Source organism: Aquila chrysaetos, chromosome 10 (assembly GCF_900496995.4).
Source record: "Aquila chrysaetos chrysaetos chromosome 10, bAquChr1.4, whole genome shotgun sequence".
NCBI classification, from domain to species: domain Eukaryota; kingdom Metazoa; phylum Chordata; class Aves; order Accipitriformes; family Accipitridae; genus Aquila; species Aquila chrysaetos.
This window is the reverse complement of record NC_044013.1, coordinates 1,596,441-1,622,668: the sequence shown is the minus strand read 5'-3', so window position 1 is coordinate 1,622,668 and position 26,228 is coordinate 1,596,441. Positions and strand designations below refer to the sequence as shown.

Below are 26,228 nucleotides of genomic sequence, written 5' to 3'. Positions count from 1 at the left end.
CCCGGCGGCGCTGAGTGGAAGCAGGGCTGTCTGGGGTCAATGGCGGGGCAGGGCTGAGGTGGGGATCGCCATCTGCCTGTCCTCCTTCCCTCCCTGGCAGCCCAGGCATTGCAGGAGCAGCCCAGGATGCGGCTGCAGCACCTCGGCCCGGGCAGGAGCCGCCCCAGGCTCGGCTTACAGCTGCCTCTGCGGTGTGTTTCAGCAAGGGCTGGCCCAGGCGCCAGCCCTGCCCCTGCCCCAGGGCTGCGGTGTGCTGGCTCAGACCGCCCGAACCCTCGTGTTGCGTTTGACCTGCAGCGGAGGTGGGGTCGGCACAGGTAGGAGCAATGCTGAACGCAGCTGTCCGAATCCTTAACCCTGTCTTGTGACAGGAGCGCATCAGACCTGCCGGGCATGAAACTGAAATACTTTCAAGTACATCAGTAATGGTATTTCTTCCTGTGTGTGGAAATCCAGGCCTAACTCAAATCCTACCTACATTTGCAGACCCGTCCCTGGCTCCCATCTGGGAGGGCAGCAGAAGCTTTGGAGCTGTGTTCCTTTATTGGGGTTAGTAGCACATGATTAATTACATTTGCTTTTCAAAATACTGTTCTTGTACAAAGCTGCAGAGACCATTGGTTCCTGTGTGAAAATAGAGGACTTCTAAGCTTTTCCCTTTTTCTGAGAGGCTTGTTTCTGTTCAAAGCAAATACTCCAAGTTATGTAGCAAGACTGCATTTTGTTTGTTGCAGTTTTTGTTTACTGATGTTTAGGAAACTGACCCTGGGGAGTTGGTGGCCTGTTTAGGTCAATTGATTTGCAGGACGTTTTTGTGCTTCACCAGCTGTAGGAGCTGTAGACGAATCCATCCTCGCACTGATCCAGGTCAAAGGGGTTGACCGGTGTGCAGCTGCATGGGCTATCCCAGACTGGGTGCTTATATTGCCGGTAGCCGTCAGCGGGTCAGACTTATCCGCGGTCTCTTGCTCTTGATGTTCATGTCAAAGCTGGGTGTAGTGAGCAAGCAGCGCTTACCAGAGAGCAGGACGAAGGATCCTTCTGAGGGATGGGGCCCGTCCTTCACCTCCAGCCATCTCTTCAGGGTGCTCGCTCTGTTCCCTTTGTCTAGAAAGAGGGTTGCGGCTTCTCAGTCATTCGCAGAGTGGTCAGCTTATACCTATTTGCGGTCACAGCATGCTGATTAAAATGCATCAGTGTTTATCGTTCCTGCAGCAGCAGTGCTACAACGCCTTCCAGGTTGCAGCCTCTTGAGCCTGGTGCTGTGCAAGGAAGCTTAGTCAGTGAGCGTTTCAGCGCCAGTGATTTATGAGTTGAGGTGTAATAACAGGCTAGAGGGCGAATAGGGTTCACACCTATGATAGCCTTTTCTGTTGTTATTTATGAAGTTGTATGATTTAATTAATGATTGTAATCTCTTGTATATCATGATAGCTCTCATCGTTAGAGATAGTCTTAAAAGGATGATAAGTTACTCTGCCAATATCATGTGCCTCAAGCTGAACTATTTAAAACTGATTTAATAATCAAATAGTAGCTACTGCATAAATACGTTATTCTGGGTGGTAAGGGAGGGAGAAGGTCACCAGAGAAGCTCAGTACTTGGATGAGATCCCCTCCTGGAGAGCAACAGTTAACTAGAATTAGGAATGTAGGGCTGACAAAGACAGCCGGGTTTACTGATTCCAGTCCTGAAAGCTGTCCTCAACAAAGGTGGGACGTGTTTCTTGTAAACAGGTGAAAACATTTTGGTGAGTTTGTAGCCTCCTGTAGTTGCATCTGGTTGGAGATGCACTGGACAACTGATTTATTTAGGGAAGAGCCTGGGAGTTACTGCCGACTTCCGCACTGATACAAGCTCTTCTGTAACAGCAGTTGTGAGTTATGCTTTCTGCCATCCATTTTGTCTAGGTTACCGTACCTCATCATGGTGATTAATGACTTTGCCTCACTTCATCACCTCGTAGCTGGACTACAGGCATGTAATTCATGTGGGCGTGAAGCCCAGTCCTTAAGAAAGTCCAGCCTAGTGTAGGAGGTCTCAACACCAGCAGGATAACTGTCTTCTGCTCCTATATTAGCTTCTCATAAAATACTAAATCAAATTGTCGGTGTCAGTCCTTATGTTCAAGGCTGTAACTGAAACAGTAGCAGAATACCTAAACAATTCTGGATGAAGAATATAGTTGACCAACCTATTTTTGAAGCACTGTGTGGCTACCAGAAGGTGACCTGTGCAGGAGGAAGATCTTTCTCAGGACCTGGTTCAACTCTAGGTCGAATTCTGACTTCTGAGGTCCAACAGAAAACATACCATACAATTTTCTGAAAGGGGATGCTGTATTGCACGTCCACTATTGCAGTGAGGAGAACAATAGCAAGCTTATTCTTGTTACGATTCTGCTGGTGTATTATGGTTGAGATACAAGACTTGGAATAGATATGGGACATTTGGTAGCAATCAAGTGGAAATAGATCAGAGTCTTCTCAGATAATTTTAAAACTTCATCAATAAAATCCCCATATAAGGAAGGAAGCCTTAGAACAAGCAAATGGTCTACATGTGTAATCTCACAAAGGATTATTCTAGACTATTGTTTTCTGTTGTTCCCACTAGTGTAATATCTAATCGCTACGTGACGGTCTGCATGGACAGCGGAGAACATACTGAATGGTACTGTTGTTGCCAGGAGATCAGTGTAAAACTGAAGCTGCGAATGGGAAGTCTGAACCGTGTCAGGATGAGAAATTTTGTCCCAAATATACAATTGATAGATTCTGCTATGTTTGTCAGATTTTGGGTCGTACCTGTAAAGGCTCTAAGGGGGTTGCATTGTTTGGAAGTCAGTGCACACATTCGTTTCCTGGATACAGGAAAGACTTCCCTTACCAGAGGTAATCATGTTTGGTGCGAAGTGTACTAAACATTTGTCCTTACATGGCAGAGTCCCAGGCAACACAACAGCCAGCTGAGCCTGCATGAGGGAATGAATATAATTTCATAAAAGAGGAGGTGAGTAGGACTCCAGGGCACAGATCCAGCCTTCTGCCCATTACTGAGTCTGAGAGGCTGGTCTGAGCTCATTAGGACTCACTTCTATTAAACACTGATTTTAAGAGGAAAATTTTTTTTTCTGTCTTGAGTCACCACCATCACTTCCTCCCATATTTGGTTCTGGTGTCTCAATGTGTGATGTGGTGAGAACAGCTTGAGTTAAGGCAGACCAAAGGAGACATCGAGACATGTGGAATCTGAATAATTTGGGAAAAATCTGCCTGCTGTCAAAACTCAGTATATATATTTTTTTTTTAATAATCAATGTTGCCACTTTCATTTGTTTTCTGAACCAACTGCTTTCTGTTCTGTGGAACATTGCTCCAGTAGTGTAAAGTTGGTTGTATTATATAAAGTAATTCCAAATTCTGCTATGCTCACTCACACTGTGACTGACTCAATGTGTGCATCTTTGATTCTTCTGGAGGAGAATTTATTCCAGTGCCTCCTGATAAAATAATTTTTGGACCTTTTTTCTAGGTTAGTGGAAGGATTTAGTTCTCAGGTAACTTTTGAGATACTTAATTTAATCTTAATCTCCTTCTATGAATATTACAGCCTCAGAATTTATTTTTAAAAACTTTTTTAAAAATTATTTTTCTCTACTACTTTAATACCGTAGACATTGAAAGTGGGCTGTGTTCCTGTAGCAGTCGTCTTCATTGCCTTTCTTACAAAGTCAGTAAGACCTGTAAGTGTGACAGAGCAATAAAATGACCCACTGATTTTAGTGAAACACTAGTAATTAGCCACATGCACTGAGCTCACGTGCATGTCTGTGTGAAATACAATTATCCATTTCTGTGTGGATGTAAAGTTATAACGATCAGTGTATGGAGGGGCTTCATTTGGAGAGAACACATCCCAAAGCAGCTGGAAGGATTTTTGCCTCATTGTGGACTAGGAATTCCTTGATGGTTTAGCTAAGAAAATGAATACAGTACTTAGCAGTCTGTCAGCAGCTGGTCAAATAAGAACAGCACTGGGGTATATCCAAAGGAAAATTAACAAATAACACGATATATTACAGTAACATCAAAACTTTCCCTGTGTTGAGTTAAAAAGTAAGAAGTCCCGGAGAAGGGGGAAAGAAGAAGAAGGAATTTGGACTCTGAATAAATCCCAGAGAAAGAGCTCCCCAGTGCTAGGCTTTTCCGGGGAGGGCAGTCCAGCTGTGCAAATGTTGCTGGTGTGCTGGGAAGACTGAAGCATCCTCTGGGTCAGTAGCTGAACTATGCCATGGGGAAAAAAGTTAATCTCAGTTCCATGACAGTCTAGCCTTAGTTTCATTTCTGGACAGCTGTGTCTGATAAACATTTCAGCCTATGTCCTGTGGGTTTTGGGGTTTTTTTGTTATCTTCTTGCTTTCATCTGAACTTGCCATGAGTGAAGGATGATTTTTAAGGTAAAGGACTAACATCAAGACACTCCATCCCTGTGAGAATTGAAACGAGGGTATGGGAGCCTTTGAATCAGAATGTGTCCTCACTTAAACTGTGAACTAGTTTAGGATGTGGCAGTGCTAGAGTCTGGAAGGAACAAAATACTTTACTGACCACGTTTAACCAGTAATGCTCTTTGAGGAAGGGAACTAAGGTAGCAGGGATGGGCTCCAACTGCATGGTGCTGCCTTTGTGCCTTGTTTTGCATTGGAAGGAAACCCTGGCGCGTGGGCAGGGAATGAAGCGCAGGGCACAGCCTGCTCTGAATGATCAAGGGACAGGACTGAGTGCCAGAGTATCTCCGACTTCTGTTCCAACACAGCCTGTAGGTCGTGGGGTTGGCTCACTTCAGTTTTTCTCTTAAGTCTGCTGACATTTTTCTTTGGGATTAAGCACAATGTTGGGGAAAATCCTTTCTTGGGCAATTATTACTCATTAGCCATTTGGGTAAAAAGCTCTCCTAACAATGTTATAGAAGATGTGTGAATCCATTATGGCTCCTCTGGACACAGTATGTGCCATATCTTACTTATTTTTTGCTGTATTGTGATTTTCCATTGGGCGTTACAGAAGATTGAGAAAACTCAGGTCTTTTATATTTTAATTTAGAGGCCCATGATTCAATACCTGATTGAATTGAACTGATAGGTTCAAAAAGGAAAAAAATAGTAAGTGTAGCATATGTAGGAAAATAAGTAACACCTCGTTAAGAAGTAGTGGTTAAGGAGTCACTTGTCTGGAAGAAAAAGTCCCTAAGGGTTGTCATCAGTGGCATCTTCACTGTCGGAGCTTTTCTATGGGCTCCGAGTCCAGACGTCGGTCAGCGGCTCGAGGGTCGCCCAGCACCTCTCGGGGTGGTGCAGTCCTGCCTGCGCAGCCTCGCCGGAGATCTGCCACTGGCCTTGGCGAGCCTGTGGCCCCGAGTCCCTGGGCAGCAGAAGTGAAGCTGTTTGACTGTGAATCACAGCATCTCAGCAGTACTTAGATGAATTATTTAGTGATGGTTGTCTGTTATGTGTGTTTGGGAGCTGTTTCGTTAATGCATCGTCAATTAATTGACTAATGTCAGTATTTACGTGTATTTTATATAGTCCCTAAAGTTTTGTCAGCCTGCTGCTATGGCAAGTCAAGTCAATGGAAACAATCAAAAGACATCTGTAGAACTATAGTGACCGATTCTTAGATTTTATGGAAGCTGACAGTGATACTCTAAGTTGTTTATAATTTTTTTTTTTTTTTTTTTTTAGGTAAAACTGAGAGGGTTTTTTTTCCCCAGAACTATGGACAAATGCAGCTGTTTGCCCATTGGATCCTGCTATATCTCAGTCTCACTGTCCATTAAACTTATTTTTGAGTTTAACTCTGTCCTTTCTTGCACTGAAATAGATCAGAGAAAGCTGTTAAATAACAATATTTTTTTCATACCTGTAAATGTTTTTTTTCCTGTACATATTGTTGGTGTTAACAAGGATACTGCGATAAAGCAAAAAGCCAAACTGACATTTCAGCCAAAATGAAAAAATGTGAAATGTTTCATGAGCAAGAGATCATGCTCCCTCCAGCTTTTCTCTTCACATTTTGATGCTCTCCACAGAACTTCAGAGCTTTTAGAAGGGTAGGCAGGACTTGGCAATGGCAGCCTGACCAAACTTTCAGGGAAGGGGACTGTAATACTCCTTAGGCAACCTCTTCTAGCCCCAAGACTGATGAGCGTAAATCCTACTGGACTTTCAGCAGCCTTCATGCAGACAGATACTGGAAATGGCTCTGCAAAGCCACTTTGCAAGTGAACAGCAGTTACTTACATAATTAATTTAGATATTTTGTTTCATCCCGTTTTTCTCTGATGGTTAGGAAATGAAGGTGGTAGATGTAACCAATATTTGGGCAGTATTAACTGTTTACACAAGGAGTCTTTGTACCATAGTACCTTAGCTTTTGCTTCGCTAGTGCTTGCTCAGGTATTTGTAACTGCAGGTCAGTCTGCCAGTAATAGATAGGAGCAGATGTTCCTGCTATATTATAACTCGTAAGATGTTGGATTCAAGAGTAGATCTACACAGCAGCAGGCTCCAAAACTGCTTTTTGTACCAAAGAAGAGAGTGCCAAAATTTGTATGAATGTATGTAAAGGAAAATACAGCAGAGGGAGAAGTTGGAGCTTAAATGAGCAGGAAATGAGGAAAAACATGGCAGATGGACTATGTGACTCTGTGGTTATTTTGCAAGGAATTGATTTCTCTAAGAGAATACAGACAGAAGGTGACTTAAGTAGCTGGAAAACAAAAACCAAGAATAAAACTATCAAGGGCAAGGGAATTAGTGGAATCTAACAAGGAGGAGATAGCCCATATTCATCCACAAATCAAGATCAATTTAAATACCTGTCAGGTATTAACACATTTTTCTTTCTTTTAGGTATGGAATACTTTCCTCTTCCAGAAATTCCTTGCCTTCCGTTGAGGTAATACTGATTTTTTTTTTTTTGCTCTTTTTTGCTTTCTGGTTTTGAATGTTAACAAACATGCACTAATACAGACTTCATAGGGCACTAGTTAATTTTTTTTCTACATGTTTTCACAAATTCTTCCATCTCCCTGTTGTTCATGCCAACTTGATTCTAAGCGTGTTTTCAGTAAAACAGAAACACGTTTTCTTAGGTGATGTAGCCAAAGCAGGTAAAATTTACAGAAAATGCAAACAGTTTAGCAACACAGTGTTTGTGATAACCACGTTTACTGTTTTTGTAACTTTTGGCAGTAAATCTGGCAATTTACTGAATTTATAGGTGCTTCATGCCAAGCTCATGGGAATGCTAGAAAGGACCAGTGCATTTGCACACAACTTGAACTCCTACTGTGAAATCTTAGAGTGTCTAAATGTGGAGCTGAAGAAGCAGTAAAATATGAATGCTGCATTGAGTGACATGTCCTTCAGTCTTGTTTGTTGTTTTTGAGGCCTTTGGTAAATGCTTTCCATGGCATGTCTATAAATACTTCCCTGACATATTGACACTCTGTGAAAGAAAATCCTGGCTGGCACTAATTAGTTTGCAAGCTGTGATGAAAGGTATATTCTGATTGTCTCTGCTTGTTTGTTTAATGTCAGATATCTCACATCTGAATGGTTAGTGCTATGTTTCTTTTATGAAGACCTGAATTTCACTTTCACATGAGTGAGGAAATCATAATTGCCACTGGTTAAAGTTTGGTTTCAAAGACATGTATTTTACATTTTAGTTTTCTGTTAAATGCTAATACAGGGCCCTGCACTTAGCTGATGCGCCAAGTGACTTTTGGAGAAGACTAAATTGATGAGAGGTGGTGAATGATGTGCCTAGCCCCAGGACTGGTATCAGAAGGCATTCAGACCTGTACTGCAGATGATTTTGCTGTTTTCTCTGATTCTGGAGTGCAGTAATTTCCTACTAGGACTTATTTCAGTAGTCATAGCTATCCACACTGTTCTGATTCAGCTGCTTCAGCCAGGAGTAAAGCCAACCCTTCATTTCTTTCCCCCCCTATTCTAAAGGGGGAATAAGGAAATGAGCAGCCTCATTTGCACCTACAGGCTTGAGCCTGTGGATAGTGTAGCCCGTCTGGAATCATAGAATAGTTTGGGTTGGTTGTGTGAAGGAAGGAAGGAGGGAAGGTGTCTCTTGGTGGGATGTTTTTGGAAGCGATATAGATGCATGGGCATATGTAAATCTGTCTTTTACAAACAGTTTGACTCTTTAGGTTCCTACATTGACCAGGTCCTTTTTCTTTAAACCTTTCTCACTCACATCAAATCATGGAGTGCTTGTAGGTTGTTTTCTAGATGTCCATTCACTTGATTTCATGATTTCATGTATGAAAGGAGATATTTCTGGCCCTTTGTGCAGTTAGCAATAACTAGTAAAACTTTGCCATTCTTCTGGTCACATGCCTTATGTTTGGTTTCATTTCACACACTTTCTAGGCTCCTAGCTCATTGTTACAGCTGGATTGTCTGTAACAAAATAGATGGGAAAGGGAAGCAGTGAAGAAATGGGGCTTTGGGGAAGAGAGTCTTGTAATTCATGAATGTAAAAGCTGAGTTTGATGACATGTCTAAAGCCAGCTGTCAAATGTGTCTATGTTTTGTCTCCTTAAAAGAGTATCTGTTGTGGCTCTGGCCAGGGTGTTGCTAGATACTTTCCACAAAGGGTAGCTTTATTTCTTCCTGTGACGGTGAAAGAAATGACCGTGTCCTTGGTAGTATATATGAATTCAAATATGAATTTCCTGCTCCATCAGGAGCTAGCGTCAATCAAGATGCAACTATTTTTACGTGTGTATAGGTTGCTTAGAAGTGAAAAAACCTTCAGTGTGTAGTATGCCTGCTGTTGAAAATCCCTGGGAGGAATCTGTATCTCCAACACTAAATACGCTCTTTGAGTTTTTTGTCTGTCTAGCAGGCAAATGAACCACAAGGTCTATCAGAAAAGCTTGCTGGTACACTATTGAACAGGTATTACAACTGATCTACCTGTATTGACTTATTCATGGTTGGGTTTTTTTGCTATTCTTTTCACTAATTATTAGTGATTCTCTATTTATTGATTGTGACACAATACTATTTATTCTGTATTTAGTGATCCACTGGTTTACTTACCTTCTGAATTTCTTTTCTCTTCTTGATGAGTGTTACCATGTCTAGCTGTAAAATGGGGATAACGGTACCTCCTGTTTCACAGTTTTATGGGCTTGAATTTGTGAAGGATTGAGTTTCATTTGGATGCATCAGGTTAACGATAAAGAGTATAAAAAGATCTCTGACAAATATGGAGAAAAGGGGCATACATGAAAAAAGGGACTCAGCAGAGAGGTAAAAACCCTGTTAATACAACTTTTGGGTTTTTTCTAGCGCTTTTCTCCGATTTCTACTGCTTTTCACTCTCTGCTTCCCTTTTGTGGTCAGGAGTGACTTACAGGCAGTAGTGACTAGACAAAGAATGGTGTGGGTACAAGGGCTCTGCAGGTCCCCTCTGCGCCCTGGACATCACGTGCCTTCAGAAGGGTCAGTGGGAACTTGCTTTGTGGCTGCCTTTGGCCACTTGATCTGTCAGGTGCACCACAAGCAAAGATCCTTCCATTCCTTCTTAGAAACTGCAGGTACGGCTACCGTACCTCCAGCAGCAGTGGAGCTGTCCTGGCTGCTACTGGATGCCTTCGCTATTGCTCTTGCATTAAGCGTGACTCCTCCAGCTGGGAATTCACAAAAAGGATTCTATTTTCTGCTCTCTTTATCATACTGTTGGGGAAAAGTCCGGGAAGACAAAGTTTTCTGCAGGCAATTTTGGTGTGATTTCCTTAGATACTAAATAACCTATTGACATCTGCTTTTAAATTAGAACAAAATTATTTGAATTCTCCTTTTGTCAGTTGTTACAGATGTTGAGGTGTGGGGCTCAGGGGCGAGTATCGAAATTTATTTGCAGAGATTTTTTTTTCTTTTGTACTTTTGTATTTCCTATAAAGAACACACATTGCATTTGGCTCACAATTTCAGTTTATTATCAAAATGTTTTTATCAGATGACAAACTCAGAAAGCTAAAAGGAACATAGGTTTTTAAATATACCTATTGTAGCAGTCATCTGAGGTATCTGGTACTTATTTTTGGAAATCTGTTTGCTTTGATATACAAAGCAGTAAGTTCCTTTGCAATCTGCATGAGGATGTTTAATACATATCATTGCAGATTTAAAGCCTTTACCTTCTTACTTAAAGCTCCTTCTGATTCTTGCAATCAGCTGTGCAGCTTTAGTGATGTGAGGACTGACATCGATCAGAACATGTACGAATTATGTGCAGGATCAGACCCTAAACGCTGAGAAAGTCAGCCTGAAAACTTGAATATTGGTATACTCCATTGGAGAACTCAGTTTTGTAGACTTTATCTTATTGCCTGATACCATGCTTCACTCAAATTTCCCAGTTCTATGCAGCCACTGATAAAATATATTACAATACTTCAAGTCAAAAGTGTAGCTCAGATTTAAATATAAAAACTATGATTTATACATTACTAGAAACTTTAAAAAAGACCAACTCCAGAGAAAGCAAGAAAAAGCTTAGAAAACTGTGAAAGGGTCTTTGATCACAATCTTACAGATTATATGTTCAAAAATTAATAAATTACCTACAATTTCAATTTGGCTGGAAAGCAGTAAATAAACTATTGTAAATAGTGACTTCAGATAATACACACTGGAATAATTAGTGAGAAGTTACTTAAGTACAGCAGGTCTTTGGACTCCTCTTGTATAAATGGTTTCAAGTAAAAATGAAAACATTTGGTAGAACTGATTTATCATAACAGCAGAGGATACAAAGTCTGACACTTAGGATAAAAACTGTTGTCTCATTATCATGTTATGATGTCTAAAACTGTGTGTTACTTAGTATTTCCTTCCTCCGCTTGATCAGAAATACACATTCACCGACCAGTAGGAGTTAATGTGTTATACTTTGACATTTTAAAATAAATCCAAAAAGCCATTGGCCAGTGGGGAACAGGATTAAGTGCAAGTGAAATGTTACTGTACGCTGTCAAGTGATGTAGATTCTACAGGGTTCAGTGACAGGAAAAGCAGCCAATCAGCTAGAGCAGCTAATTGCTGCATTGGCATTAGTCCTTCATTTGACGTTTTGATGTGTGATTTTTTTTGTTTTTGCCTGTTTACTAAGAATTACAGTGACTACTCTAGCATATTCACCTCAGTTTTCTGCCCTCCTCCCCTTCTCAAAATTAGTTCAAAATTTCCTTTTTTCTGGAAAGCTTCTCAAGATGCAAGGTTTACGGTTCCGTCACCAAACTCGGCACTTTTTAGCAGGATCCATGTAGTTTGTCTTGGTGCATGAAAAGGCTTCAGAAAACTCTGGAGAGTTTTGCAGTGATCCTATGACCCTTTAAAACAAAAAACCAACATCTTGTCATTGTTGCTTGCCTTTGTTTAAAACAAAGAAGACAACCCACATTTTGTAACTTCTTTTTTTTGCATCACCTCAAAATACTGTGGGAAATGCCATATTTCTGAACTCTGACTATTGCTTCCATTTCACCTCAAGGAGTGGCTGGATTTTCTCTTTTCAGTTTGTACGGTCCCTGTTGCAACTCCTCAAAATACATGATCTGTCCTTTCGTTACTGGCTCTCACAAAACTTCCATTTATTTCACTAGGAACAGGTTTATTGCTTGTCGTTAGTTTTCACTGAGAATTTTTTCAGCTACATTTTGCTGACAAGTTTCTTGGTAAAGGGAAAAGAAGACCCTGAGGTAGAGGACTGCGGTGTAACTTTTCAGTGAACGTTCATTTGCATTTTTACACATTTTTTACATTTAGTGATCTAGGAGCGCTTCATTGCTCTTAAGGACTGGAACTGCTAAAAAGGGATTTTGCCAGAAACAGAGCAAGAAGTATTTTGGGTGTAATAACTCTATTTATATTTGTTATTAACAAACAGCTAGAACAGCAGTGGGCTAAGAATCCTGCTTCATTTACTAAAATCCCCAGAACTACAGGGATTTGGTACATAAGCAGGCCTTGACCTGTATCTGTTACTGTACTTGCTGTGTTTTAATTTTGCATGTTAACACTCAGATGCAGATTCTCTGTCGCCTGCCTGTGACAATTACCTAATCTATGGCATCTTTCTGTTAACGTCTTATTTTTCTAGTGGACAAAAGATTCTACCTGTCCAGTACTCAAAGTTGTTAGCCCATAAACTAAAATTGGGCTATGCAATTAACAATTTTTATGAAGAGCTGCCTGTCCTACCTGTAAGGAGAAATAGCCTACAGTCAGTATAGCAGGTATTAAACAAACAACGACCGCCCCCAATTAAAAAAAAAAAAAGAAAAAAAAGGCACATTGGGAGCCATTATGACATTTTAATAGTATGTCTTTAGGCAGTAATTTGTGGGTATGTCTCATGTACTGAAATGCTTTCTATTTTAGAGCTCTTAGGGGGCCTCATCCTGAAAATTACTTCAGATTCTAAAAATGTTAGTATGGTTTCTCATTAATATTTGTGTAATTTCATATAAAGTTTATAGCCTTTCCTACTGATGTAAAAACAGCACAATACGTGATGTAATATATCCAAGATACACAAAATTACACAGAGATGCTGAACTAGTGAACTTCAAAGGACTCATGACTCATACAAATTAGATATGCAAAACAGTTCTGAAGAACTGCTGCAGAGCCTCATTAGCATTGTGACCAAATTCAGCTGATGGTAGGACTTGATGCATAAACTGCCTCTGGGAGAGATCTGCAGAAAGTACAAAAACCACCCACAGTGAAATGCCAGTCAAGTAGCAACTGAAGGAACAGTCACTGCTTTCACTAAATATTTGAGTATGTGGGATAAACAAAATAATTCCTTGGTGAAAAGCCGTTGAAAGAAAGATACTGGAATTAATGTTCTGAATTGTATCAGGAGAGAAATCAGCTACTGTGTATGTGAATCCTGGAGATGACACAGCCTTTCAAAGCTAACAGAGATGTTGTGATGTCTACATTACTACTTGATCTCATGGCATTTGACCAAACAGATTTATCAGAGCAAAAACATGGTTACACTACTGATGAATAGGTTGCTCTGACTTAAGTTAAAAAGAAAAGATCCTAGTCTGGCCCAAAGACTTCCACCCTGAACAGCCAAGTTTCCTGCATGACTACTGAATTCAAGCCCACCTATTCTTGGGAAGGCTGACTGAGTACACAAGGCAAAAAATACGAATTTGCTTGTTGCACCACAGCACACAAGTTTGTTACTGACTAAGGGGCAGTGATCTTCCACCTAGAACTCACTTCTGTTACTCTTGCATCAGAGAACAAACAGTGACCTTGTAGAACACCTGGGGCACAGCAGAGCCCCAGTTCTGTGCCGCAGGCGTTATGAGTAATGCTGTTAACGTAACAGTGAAGACGGGCCAATCCGCTCTGTTGGAACAGAACATCCTTCTAGCTCTAAATAGCAAAGGCGTTCCTCATTCTAATGATGGCAAAGGCTATCGACAGAAGGTCATTTCTCTCTCGTGTCAGTATTAACATTTAAAAGAAGATGAATTCTTCTCCATGCTTTGAAGAGTAAAATCCTTGCATTCCACAGATTAACTGGAGATTTTACCTGTGACTTTAGCGGAGGATGAAGTCCATCAATAGCCTTTGGTCTTTACGAGAACCCTATCAGGAGCTACTGTGGGAGCCAGGGGACTTCCAGAAGAGGACTGGATTCCAGACACAGTCACTGGGACTCTGCTGTAACAATTGTGCACATTTGGTAACAGCCAGGTGATGGTGTTTGTGTTCTGTGATGAGGACTGTTCAAAGCTTCTCAATAGTGTGGACAGAATTAAGCTGTATCATCTCAAGGGTGAGGACAACTCTCCCACAGCCTTGTTCTGCCTGTGGAGCTTCCTGGGAAGGACTGTGCCTGTTTCTGTCAGCACAGAGCTATGCTAGGGCTGGGAGGTCTGGAGGGACAGTCTGTCTTTCTCTTAGCCATCTTCAGTGTGCTATGCCTATATATGTATGTATGCCTAAATCTACCCTGGTAAGTGCAACCTAGCCTTTTGTGTACAGTTCTTTAAATTCTATACCTAAAAGCTGTGTTGCACCTAGGAACTGCACTGAAGATTATTACACGTGCTGACCTGAATTTGCCTGGGCTGTGCACGTCAGTTTTGATGGAGTTCACAGCATATTCTGGTCTGTATGTTCCACACCATACCTATACACGTAACAAAGAAAAGCATTTGTGAGCCGTAAGATTGTCCAGGAAGAGACCTGCTGTCATTTCACTATGAAATACTTAATGTCATGAGAATAAATTTCACATTAGAACACAGAGAAAAAAAAAAAGTATATTTAAAAAAAAAAAAAAAGTATGCTGTTGTCCTCAGACAAAGGCACTTTGACACAAGAAACTGTCCATAAGACTTAACTTGTGGCTGAATTCATTTATTTAGGGAAGATAAAAATTACCTAAGAGAACCTTATTTTCCTACTTCGTAGTGAACACTGCTCAGCTTAGCAACTCTGCCAGCTCTTAGTAAAACTGTGACAATCAGCCTATACTTTCTGACTTACTGTTAAACTGTAACTTTAAGTGATTTTCAAAGCCTTCAGTCAAGAAGTATAGAATACCTGTGCGAAGTTCAGAAAAAACAGCTGTTTATGGTTCATTTCAAGACCAGGAAGAAGTTTTTCTTTTCCATGCTTTTTCACAAAGTTTTCATAGGCCTGTAGAATGAATTGAGTAGAAATGTTACAACTTCCCTGCCCAGACAGTCAAAATGAAATGATGACAAGGAGCAACATGGATTCTTTGACATAATTAATCATGGACTACCTTGGACATCCATCTTACCACGTGCCACCTTTAAGCAGAAGACGACAGAGCCATTCCTTAGTACTGTGATATCAGTGGCCTGACTGAATCAAGACAGTTTTCTCATTGAATGGGCCTTACAGTAGTGTTTTACACCAGGTTTAGTGAAGCTGCCTGAATTATATTGAAATAAATGGTAAGAGAAACAGGCTTAAAGAAGGCAATTTATTGTAGCAAAAAGAAGTCAAAGCTAATGGAGTAATTTCAGTAAGATGGGTACACCCAGATAATAAGATTTTTGTGTAACTATGCATCTTTTTACAGGGGAAGAAATCAAGAATGCAAAGGAGGACATATTCTGAAGTACAGTAGCTACAGAGAGTTAGTACTATTCTTCAGCAAACTTTATAATAAATGAATGTATCAAATGTCATTGGACTGTTACATATTTACCTGCCAAATCTTTTCATAGAGTTAATTAATGACTGCATAAAGCAAGGCAGTTCTGTGTTAAAAAAGTAGAATATGTTCTGTAATGGAAATGACTGTGAGATTCTCTGACATCAACTGAGGGGTAGGTCTAGGGAGGCATCAGCAAGCTCTGTGCTAAAAGCAGCCTCCAAATTGTTGGGGTTCACAGCCGTCTGTATAAAGATTCACTCGCAGCAGCTCTGTCTCCTGCAGGTTCTGTGGGTCAGGCATTACTGTCAGTTACCCTCAATATGCACCTTGCATAGTAAAGATCCACATGGAAAAGCATGCTGCTGTGCTGCTTTCTAAGGCACAGTCCCAAAATGAGCATACCTGAGGTGTCTTACATGATTTGGGGATTCCCTGTGCGTGGATCCCTGGCTAAGTGACTCTGCTGGGCAACCCAGCCTGCCTCTGCTCAAGGAGGCACAAATGATCTCCAAGACAATCAAGATTCATTCTTCCCCCATTTGTTCATCTTTCCTTCTTCCACTGCTTCTTTCCATTAGACTTGAGAGATGTGGGGTAAAAAGCTTCAGCTGTGGCAAAAAATCATTCTTCTCTCTGATTCTACAGAACACATGTATTTGCTGTCCTGTTTACAGTTTGGTTTTCTCTCAAATGTTTGTCACATAAGCATACTACATATTTTTTTGCCACCTATTGGGTTAGAGTCTAAATACCACACTTATGGTAAAATATGCTTTCCCTGTATACAATGCAGAGTTCCAGGATCCAATCTTACTAGCACAAAACTGATTCTGCAGGGAGAAGACATTAATTTATCAATTATCTAATGTTGCATTATTAAAAGTAGATATTTTTTTTTAAGCGAATTGCAGCAGACTTCAAAACCCTTCCATAGTAAGAACAGCCGCTTTCATGTTTCTTATGAAGACTATGTGTCAAACAATGTGCTGTTAGTATATCATTACTGATAGAAAGATGCTGGCAAACTGGAGAAATGTTCTGACTAAAGTCAGTGCCAAGTTACCACACGAGTAAAGCCAATGAACTGCACAAGTGCAAGCTGAGGTATGAGCGGTTAACAGGTCTACTGAAAAGGCTCCGGAAGTTTTAGTGGATAACAAGTTGAACAAGAGCCAACAGTGCCACAGTATTGCAAAAAAGGCAAGTGTCATACTGGGATGCATAAACAGGAGTGTCTTATATAAGATACATGAAGTAATCCTTCTACTCTACTTGGCACTGGCCAGGTCTCAGCTGGAGCACTCTGTCCAGTTTTGGGCACTACACTTCAAGAAAGATGTGGACCAACTGGAGAGAGTCCAGAAGAAAGCAGCAAGAATGAGCAGAGGTCTAGCAAACATGACCTATGAGGAAAGATTGAAAGAATTGGGTTTGTTTAGTCTAAAGAAGAGAAGTCTGGACCTTCAAGTATGTAACAGTCTTCAAATACGCAAAAGGTCACAGAAAAGAAAGGAGCAGATTGTTCTGTGTTTCCACTGTTGAAAGCAAAGACATGATGGCACTTGAACGACAGCAAGGAGGTAGTGGAACTTCTCTTACGGTATGTTTGAAGGATACAGAAATGGTTGATTCTACCTGCTAGGAGGTGGGGGCGGGGTGGACTAGATGAACTCTCAAGATTCCTTTTGGACTTGTTTTACTATTTATGTGATGTCATAATAATTATAAATACCCAATTCTTTTTTTGTAATACTTCTGACCTTCTAATTTTTCTCTGGCTACTCCCATTCCTTTCAGAAAGAGTATCCTCTTTCATGGGTTTGTACTGTTTTTTTAAAATGCACAAATGATCCAGTAATTGAAGATCAGACTAATCTAATAAGCCACACTGATACCTCTTTTAGGCTTCCAAATCATTCTTTATGCTCTCATTAATAATTGTATTTGCCCTCAAACCTGTGTATTTCTAGTGAAGTGTTGCTGATGGCTTTCTTTGCAGAAGCTATGATGATAACTTTGAGAAGTATGAGTTGGCCCATGCACCCCAGCGGGCACTTTGTTGAGGAATGACAGCACTATCAAGTGTTCAATGTTTTGCCACAGAACAAGGTGTTCAGGGAAGGAGAGGGAGGGTCACGTTATTAAGGCCTGGCACCATCAGATTTGCAGGTAACAAGAAAAGTTCAGAGAAGCTGACTTGCTTCTCACCTTGCAACCCGCATTCACAAAGAGAAGACCTCTGCTGCTTTTACTTTCAGTCTCAAAGTTGGCCCATCTAAGGAGTTACATACCTATTTCAGGAAGAGAATGAAAGGAAAGCCAAAAAGCATACAAGCTTCGATGGAAGGCTTAGCGCAAGGAGTCCAGATGTCACTGACACTGATACTTGTACAGGGGACCCAAGTCACTTGTACAAGACGATATTTTGAACAGTTTTTTTAACAGTGAATAGTGTTCATATAAGCAGAGACTGTTTATGGGTAGAGCTTAGAAGAAAGTCATTCTGTCCCTCCTTCCTGGCACAAAAAAGCTGGTGAAGACAGAGGCAGACAGCTGCTCAGTATCATCAGTTTAGTTAGGTGATGGTCCAAGTGTGATTCATTAAATGTTTTCATTCTACAAATTCCCTATTCACAATAGGAAAAAATAATAAAAAAAAAATAGAAGGAAAGAAGTCAGCTGAAAAAAGAGTGCACTAGGAACAGATAATATATATCAGGAAATAATTAACAGGATGATAGAAATACAACAGCTAGTCAATAGTTTTAAACCATGCCTTGATGATGCAGTAGGTATGGTCCTGTCCCTAAAACAAAAATAATGTTTCTTCTTCAAAGGCTCTGAAACTAATTTTCTTAATCTATGATGGTTTCAGCTAAAATAGAAAAATGGATACTTGTTACCTTATATGCTTGTCTAACACCCCCATTATCAGCAATGTTTTCTCCTAGTGTGTTGATTCCACTCAGCTGTAAAATAGAAAGGAAAAGTATAGTTTTTTGAAAAGAAGGGCTTATCCAGGATCTGTAATGTCAAACTTTGTGCGTTTTTTCACTTTTTAAAGGTGAGAATTTCCTTAAAATCTGAAGTTTTAGCAAAAGATTATGTTACCGTCTCTGAAAAGTCTTTGTCTCCCTTGTCTCAAAATCCATACAAATACTATTGTTTTCCCTAATTCTTCTCCTTCCCGTACAGACAGCTTTCTAGGCTCTCATATCTCTTTCACCCAGATTTTCTGATGCTTAGTCACTGTTCATTCTTCCTATTTCCTCCGTGTCTTTAACCCTCAGCTTCTTACTACAGTTCCATTTAGAGGAAGCGGGCAGAATCTGTCCATATAGTTTACAAAACAAGTTAAAATCCAAACTCCAAATAGTGGAAATTATCAGTTAACAGACATCAGCAAATCTGCTAGAAAGTAAGTATTTTCCTGTATATTGGGCAAGTTAGGTAGCTCTTTGGTAGCAAGATACATAGAAGATATCTATTTAGCTGGTATAGTATTTGTAAGTCAGTCAAGTATCACTAAAGATGATGAAGCTTTGGTAATGGAGAATCTGTAATTTTATTTAAAAAAAAAAATTGTGTTTTCAGCCTTTAGCCCAAGATATTGGGCTATGATATTCAAAGCTGCAAAATGTAGAATCATCTTTAGATTGAATTTAATGTGTGAAAAATGGCAGAAAAATGTTGAAATATTCTTCTCTATTTTTAGTGGCCTCTCTGTGAGTCCCAACAGTTTAACACACAGATTAGGGAAACCTCAGGGCTGGAAGTTTTATCTTTTCCCTATTTCTGTATGATGGAATATATTGTCAGCCTCTAAAAAAACCAGACAGTAGTAGTCAGAGAAACAGCTTCTTGTAAGTGTCTTCTCATTCGCCACTTAACTGTAGGAGGACCCATCCAAGAGAAATTTTGCTCCTTACAGAAAAACAGGTGGCGGCACAGTTCAAAGCCGCACGTGGTTATCCAGTGAAGTCCAAAATAAGGTGAATGTTAAAAGTGGTCTTCCACAATGCAACGCAACTGAGTGCTCCTGTAGTAAACCGCTTTCCTTTCTTTACTGGATAGCAATGATCTAGGGGCTGACACTCGTCATGTCACTTGTGTGGAAGACGCGGGAGTGTGAGCTAAACGCTGCACTGGTGCAGTATGTACCTTGGCTGACAGAATGATGGCAGCTCAGCTAGTAACTGTGGTTGAAGTCTGCCATCTGTAGCTTTGAAGTATGTACACTGCCAGCCTGGGACAGTAAAATCCCTATGGCAGCAAGGTGGGAGCACTGTGAAGATGATTAAACTGTCTCTCGATGATTAAAGCTGGGTTGTGTACTAGAGACAATGCAGGTGCATTAGCAGAGCATTTGGTCACCCCTGAAATGACATGCTATGAAGTGCTGTGTTATATGTACAGGGCTCTCTCCTTCCAGTGGCAGTTTTGCAGCTTCCATTTTAATAGGAAGAGGACTAGTCTCCTGTTCAGTATGAGTAATTACAGTATCAGTGTCACCTGTTCCTGTGAGTTAATGGAATATTGGTCTTGTTGGGACACAGTACAGACCTGATCCTGCTAACTGTTCTCATGAAATTAGGGCTTCCAGACACAGACACTACACTGAATGCCTAATAATTTTAACTGTGCAGAATGCTATAAATGCAGTCACATTTAGATTGCCTGCCTCTCCTAAATCTATCTTCTTTTCCTCTCCTGTTGTACCCTGATTCTTCTCAGACCTTTTAGCTCTGTAGTCCAGCTTTTTCTCTGGAGGAAAGAGCAAGAAACTTTTGAGTGAAGGAAAGCAGCAGGTAGGATTTGTTTTGATGGGGATATATATTATTTGCACATCAAGCTTTGGGGAAATGAGGTTCAAACTTTCAAATTTTTTTTTCTGTTCCTTCATGGAATTCAAAAAGAGCCTTTGACGGCCCAGAAAGGCTTCTAAGGCAAAGGCTTCTAGGACTGCCACTCATTCAGAACGTAAATCCTGCCTCTTTCAGAACAGTTGGTGTATGCGTGGAGTTTTTACCACTATCTTTAATTTTAAGAATTTTTGTGTGTGTGTGTGTGTGTGTGTGTAGGGGTGACAGTGTTGGCCACAAGCCAAGAGAGCATTCATGTAAATAACAGTTTGCATGTTTAGGACAAAAGATTTTGTGCTTCCTCATTAAAAATAACATTGGTTAGTTACAAATAAATATACATACATGCTGTCCACCTGCTAGGTCCCATGAAAAGTTTCCGTACTGGTACACCATACACTGGGATAGCTCCTTAAAATTGCGTGCTGATTCTTCAGTCCACCAGTCTACAAGGTCTCCATCCTCATTAAAATTTCTGCCTGTAAAAATATGCTAACAGAATTATGTATACAGGAAAAGAGGTTTTTGATGCAGTAAGAAGGATAGCAAGTGAGCATAGTCACTCATGCAAAAAAATCGCTGTAATGAGGCAGTCATACAGATGATGCTTTTTTTTCTTTTTTTTTTTTTTTTTTTGCTAAGAGGGCTGTATTTCAGCAGAGGAGAAAAACAAATAAATTCATACTGAATCAGAAGATGAGATTAAGGCTCTCCTAGGAAGCCTGGTATGGTTCTGACCTGTGACTCAATGCTGGATTGATCATAGTGTGGGTCTAGAAATGAATGATGTGGCTGGGCAGCAGGTCTGAGAGGTAGACCCTTGAGTTCACACCTATGCCAGCCTAGTGACACCCTGTTTACACTTATGTGTAGTTTATGATGGTTTTTGATGTAGCCTTTGGGAAAAGCAAGTGACCAGCAACTATGTTAAAAGCCCTTGTGTGCCGCAGGCCCACATCCTGGGCTGTTGCTGCAGCCTAGCAGCTACAGGAGGGTCTGTGGTATTCTTTGAATCACACTTTTGGGAATCATGGGGAACAATACTGTAAAGCCTCAGAAATCCAGATTTGGTCTTATATATGGAAACTTTACCTTCATTTTATCTGCTCTGTGGAATGATTAAGCACTAAAGTATGTAAAACATTCTGTGCATTGTAAGTTCTGTAACTAGAAACTCAGTGCCTTACCGTTGTCATCAAAACCATGTGTGATTTCATGACCAATGACCATGCCTATGCCACCGTAATTCAGAGATTTGGGCTGGGATGCACTGAAGAAAGGGGGCTGCAAAATGCCAGCAGGGAAAACTGCAAAAAAACCCACAACACAATTAAGGCCCTACCTCATTATCCTATGCGTGCAGTGTGAAGAGACCATTTTTATAGGCTTGAACCAAAGTCATCCTGTTCCCTCATTTACCAGCATCAATTAAGTGAGTTGACACATGATAATTGCTGTAGGATAGTAGGAACAGACCAGCAGGACAACTTCCCTCTTCAGACACTTGCAAAATCATGATCAGCTTTTACTTTGTCTTTGGTACTATTTTACTTTGCAAAAAAGCAGTTTACTTTTCCAATTTACAGCATTTAGCATTCTCAGACTCCTGTATCATTATTAAATAAACCTCACAACATCATGAGAAGTGGGAGGGTGTTCCCCTAGAAGAATAAATTATTTGATCATTGTCCCCACCACAAATCAGTCTCAGAGAGAGGAATTTATTCTTCCACTGAAAATACCAGTAATTCCCACTATAGAATCAATAAAAATAGGTCAAGCTGGCAATGAAAGAACTGGAACAAAGCGGTTCTTTTCACACACTTCTGTGCCCATTTTTCTAGGCTTTTAGAAACAAATTAGTAAAAAAATCATGTTGCACTTGTGATCTTTTTATAAGTGAAGAATTTTTAAAAATTCTATAAAATATTCAGTTACACTTTATATCCCATGCAGGCCTTTTCCCTATACTTCAGCCTGTTGCAGCAATACAAAGTATTAACTCTCACTGTGAATGAGACATGTAACTCTACAAAACTTGAACAAAAAAGAGGAATTGAATGACAGTTTTCACACAGCAAAAGAACGAAAACAGATACTTCTTGCATTTCAGCATAAATCCAGTACAGTTCTAGCAGCTTCTTTCAAGAGAGAAAGAACCATGGGAAAATGGAAAAATAATAAACAGGTTAGGAAAAAACCTGTTTCTGCTGTCCTGGGCAAACTGCTGCCTACTGTCACAGTAATTCTATTACCTTGTTAGTTCGACATGGAACTAAATATCTAAATGTTTTGATGTTGTTGTCAGAAAGTATTGATAGTAAAGACAAGACTGTAAAGCCATACTGTGTGATGGGCTATTCTGATGACTGACAAAACAGGGTGGTATCTGGAGTGTATAGCATCAACGCACTATTCTTTTTGGAGAGTACTGCTAGCAAGATGTTTACTCAGAATGATACGCATCAGTCCTGGTGGCCTGGAATATTACAACTGTAACTCCCTTGGAGCTCAGCCTGTCTTTTACTTGAAATCATAGGACCATCTCCCCCCCCGCCCCCGAGGCAGACAGTTCCCCAGGACTTTCAGTTCAGTTGTTAATTAACACCCTGTCACCTCATCTGCTTTTAGAGTAAAATGTCAGAATTCATAGATTTTATTTTTAACTCCACCCTTCTGAAAACAACTTATTCCATGACTTCTGTTACATACCACAGGTCTGAAGTGGACAGGCATTCCTCCCACAGTGGGATACATTTCAAGTAGAGATTTAAAGAAGAGAGAAGTGCAACACCTTTGGGACCTAACGGGCAGATTGTACTTCTCAGCTTTGTGAATATCCAAGGCAGAAAAAGGCATAATTTCCCTCAGAATCTGTGCAGCCCTGGACAAAAGAAAACATGCTGCTTTTCTTCTTGAATGTGTTTGAGAACAGTAATGCCTTTACCAGGACTGTGTTGCACAGTATCCCCCCAACAGCCAGAAACATGGGTCAGTTCAATCCTGCATACCTGCCTGTAGGTCAGAGGTAGCTGGTACCTAAAGGAACATATGGTGGGCTACCTTACTAGCAGCAGCTCAGCTGATTTTTTTGAGGTTGAGTGGCATCCTTATGATCAGTGCTGCTGATGGAACAGTAAAGATCAGACCATATTAAAATGTAATCATAAGAGCTCTAAATTTCCTACACATCATGCACAGAACTCCTCTTTAGAGGGATTTTTTTTTTTTAAGCATAATACTAAGCTAATTCAGACATCACTCTAAAGATCAGACTGCTTTAATTATCCTGTGGCATGCCATAGCTAAAGGATGAGGTAAGAATTTGTGGCTCATATTAACTGCCAGTCACCAGTTTCAGTCTTCCAAATCATTATTCTTTTTCTATGAATTACTGAACAAAACTATTTTAAACAAAGCCTTCTGAGCAGATTTTTGTGCTAAATGTTACTAATGAGCTAAATGCTCACTTAGCTTTGCCGCCTGCCAAACTGATTGCACTGTCTTGCCATCCTTAACCAAGCAGTGCTGGTCAGTTAAATCAACACAGTTTTGTCTCTATGAAATCTATCTTGGATTTCACAATGCTTATTTCATGTCTTCCCTATAGTACCCACTGCAAAGTCAGAACAGGTTGGGTTAACTGGAAAAGTTCATGATCCTTGGCAAATATCACCAAAGTTTTGACTAGGACATGAAACCTAAAAATAGGTTAGTATTGTAGCTGCTGAATTCCTCCGCAAACAGCACCATTTGTAGTGTGCTGTATTCTCTTGTCTTGTTTATGACTGCACCAATAAAAGGAGTTTTCTCCATGTCTTCTCATTCTTTCCTGCACGCTGTTGAGGCTTGCAATGCTGCAGTCCCACTGTGCCCAAAATAGTACTCTCTGTGCTTCTGAAGGTGCAAGCTATTGCAAAGACACAGGTGACTAATGGGAGAAATCAGGATCATATTTGCAGAAGTCTGCTTAACAGATCATCTGACTCAGTAAAATCTGAAAATCTAGGACTGCAGGACTTTTTATCTTCAACTCTTCAGTGGGGACAGAAATAATTAAAAAGGAAAAATCCTTTTGGAAAGCTTGGCTTAGTTTATTTATTTCTTCCATTATAAACCTGATGCTACATGTACACTCATGCAACGGTGACCATATGCTCCAGAAGCACTGACCCCATGAGTTCCTGCTCCCATGCAGCATGGGACAAGTTTGCTTAGCACAGCTTATGTGAAGCTGATCACTGCAGTCTGTCTTCTGAGCACTGGATCTTACAGCTGTGTATGGGAAAGTGCTGGAAATGAGGAAATAGAAACTGAGAACAAGCTGGTTTCTGCACTAATATTTCAGCATTATTTCATCATCAAGTGCAGAACTTTTGTTGCCTTGATAATATGACATTTGTTTTAGACTGGTCTCACTCTCTGTAATTACCCTTATGGAAAGCAAGTGTACCGTTTCATGAGAACAAGCATGGGGCTTTGTGATTCTGGCCTATCATGTGAAATGTTACGGGATTCTGAGCAGTCCAGTGAATGAACTGGTGTGTTCATTAACCAGCAGGATGAAATTCAACATCCTTCCCCAAGCCACACTAAGTAAGCTTGTACAAAGGGACTGTGAAGGGGTTATAAGGAATGGAAGCCACGTGCACGCTGTGGCAGAAAGATCCGCGACTTTCTTTTAGTCAGTGTTTCCTTCAGGTAGAAGTGGTACTGTACTAACTGTTCATCCCTTAAAAAAAAAAGGCTGGGGCCACCAAATTTACTGGGTCATTAAACTTCTAGCCACTCCACACTGTTATTGTTTTCATGGCTGAATCCCAAGCCTCTGTCCTTGTTCTGTACAAAGGCAATTCAAAACACAAGGGAATGAAAACACTATGAACGAAACCTCCAGTTTTGCTGCACTGAGGCCCTTCTGCAACCCCCATAATATTAACTTCTTGATTTTAAGAATACATACATACATATATATATAAAAAAATTTGACCATTAAATCTGTTTCCAGTTCATAAGTTGGTAAACCTTACCTATCTGATTTCTACTTGCTGAATAAAAAGCATTGACAACAGCAGCTCCACTTATCCACCTAGTAATAACAGAAGGATAAATGTTAGAATTTCAGTTCTTAATGGCAGAGTTAACGATTACTAGAACAAACATAGAAATTGAATAACAGAATCACAGAGTAATTGAGGTTGGAAGGTACTTCTGGAGATTATCAAGTCCAATGCCTCAGTGCGCTCAACCTCTCATTGTATGTCAGACATGACAATCCCTTCATCATTTTAGTAGACCGTTCCCTTTGTTATCCAAACTCATTAACAATGATACTTAGTTTTGTTTCTATTTCCGCTCATACTGCAGCATTGTACAGGCAAAATTTCCCATATAAAGAAACTGAAACACAGAACCTGAGGTTATAATGGTATCTAAACACTTGGGGATAATGGAACTTTTTTTAAGACTGCTTACTTAAAAGGATTTCTGTGTCACCTATTAGTGTCCTATATCCAGCTATCTCAAATACCAGTACATTACAAGTATCAGATTTGAGACTATTATAATTTTTTCCTTAATTTCTTGAGGAATGAAGGTACGTGCAAAGATCATCATAAGCTCTTGTAACAGAGGCACGGCTTGATTCACAGTCCTATGGTTTAACTTAAATACTACCTACTCCTTGATGAAGGCTCTCAGCATTACTTTTGGGTCCATCTCAACACATGGCAAATAATGAATTTTAACTCTTTTTTTCTAGTTTACAGTTTTACTGGCTTTCATCAGTGATCACCTAATTAAATTCCTAGAATCACAAGCAGGGCTAGTGTTTTGCTGTGGGTTATTCTTGTACACATTTAATAATATGTCAGAGAAAATGAGATAACGGTTCTACAAAATAAAACAGCTGGGCCTTACACAACTGAAGTTTTATTTCCTGGCTCCGTGCTCTCTGAGTGAAATTAATTGCTATGATAAATGATCTATTTGATAACTGTATTGCATAGACCAATCATAAGCAATGCAAAGTATTCTAACAGTGGCTATTGCTTAAGTGAAAATTAATTTGCGGAACAAATTATAACTATCAGAGGATAATCA

The 26,228-nt window shown here is 40.2% G+C and overlaps 1 protein-coding gene across 5 annotated transcripts in view; it reads right to left on the bottom strand.

Annotated features, from left to right (window-relative positions):
* Positions 1-10,010: 10,010 nt before the first annotated feature.
* The window catches only part of MME (membrane metalloendopeptidase), a 51,994-nt gene continuing 35,776 nt past the window's right edge, over positions 10,011-26,228 (bottom strand). For all 5 annotated transcript variants that reach the window (XM_030028928.2, XM_030028924.2, XM_030028925.2 and 2 more), the window contains exons 17-23: positions 25,157-25,215; positions 21,314-21,433; positions 20,472-20,605; positions 18,168-18,233; positions 14,679-14,774; positions 14,186-14,262; positions 10,011-11,428 (exon numbers count right to left, since the gene is read on the bottom strand). In XM_030028928.2, the coding sequence (XP_029884788.1) occupies positions 11,329-11,428; positions 14,186-14,262; positions 14,679-14,774; positions 18,168-18,233; positions 20,472-20,605; positions 21,314-21,433; positions 25,157-25,215 (652 nt within the window). In that variant the 3' untranslated portion in view covers positions 10,011-11,328. The remainder of the gene's footprint in view (positions 11,429-14,185; positions 14,263-14,678; positions 14,775-18,167; positions 18,234-20,471; positions 20,606-21,313; positions 21,434-25,156; positions 25,216-26,228) is intronic.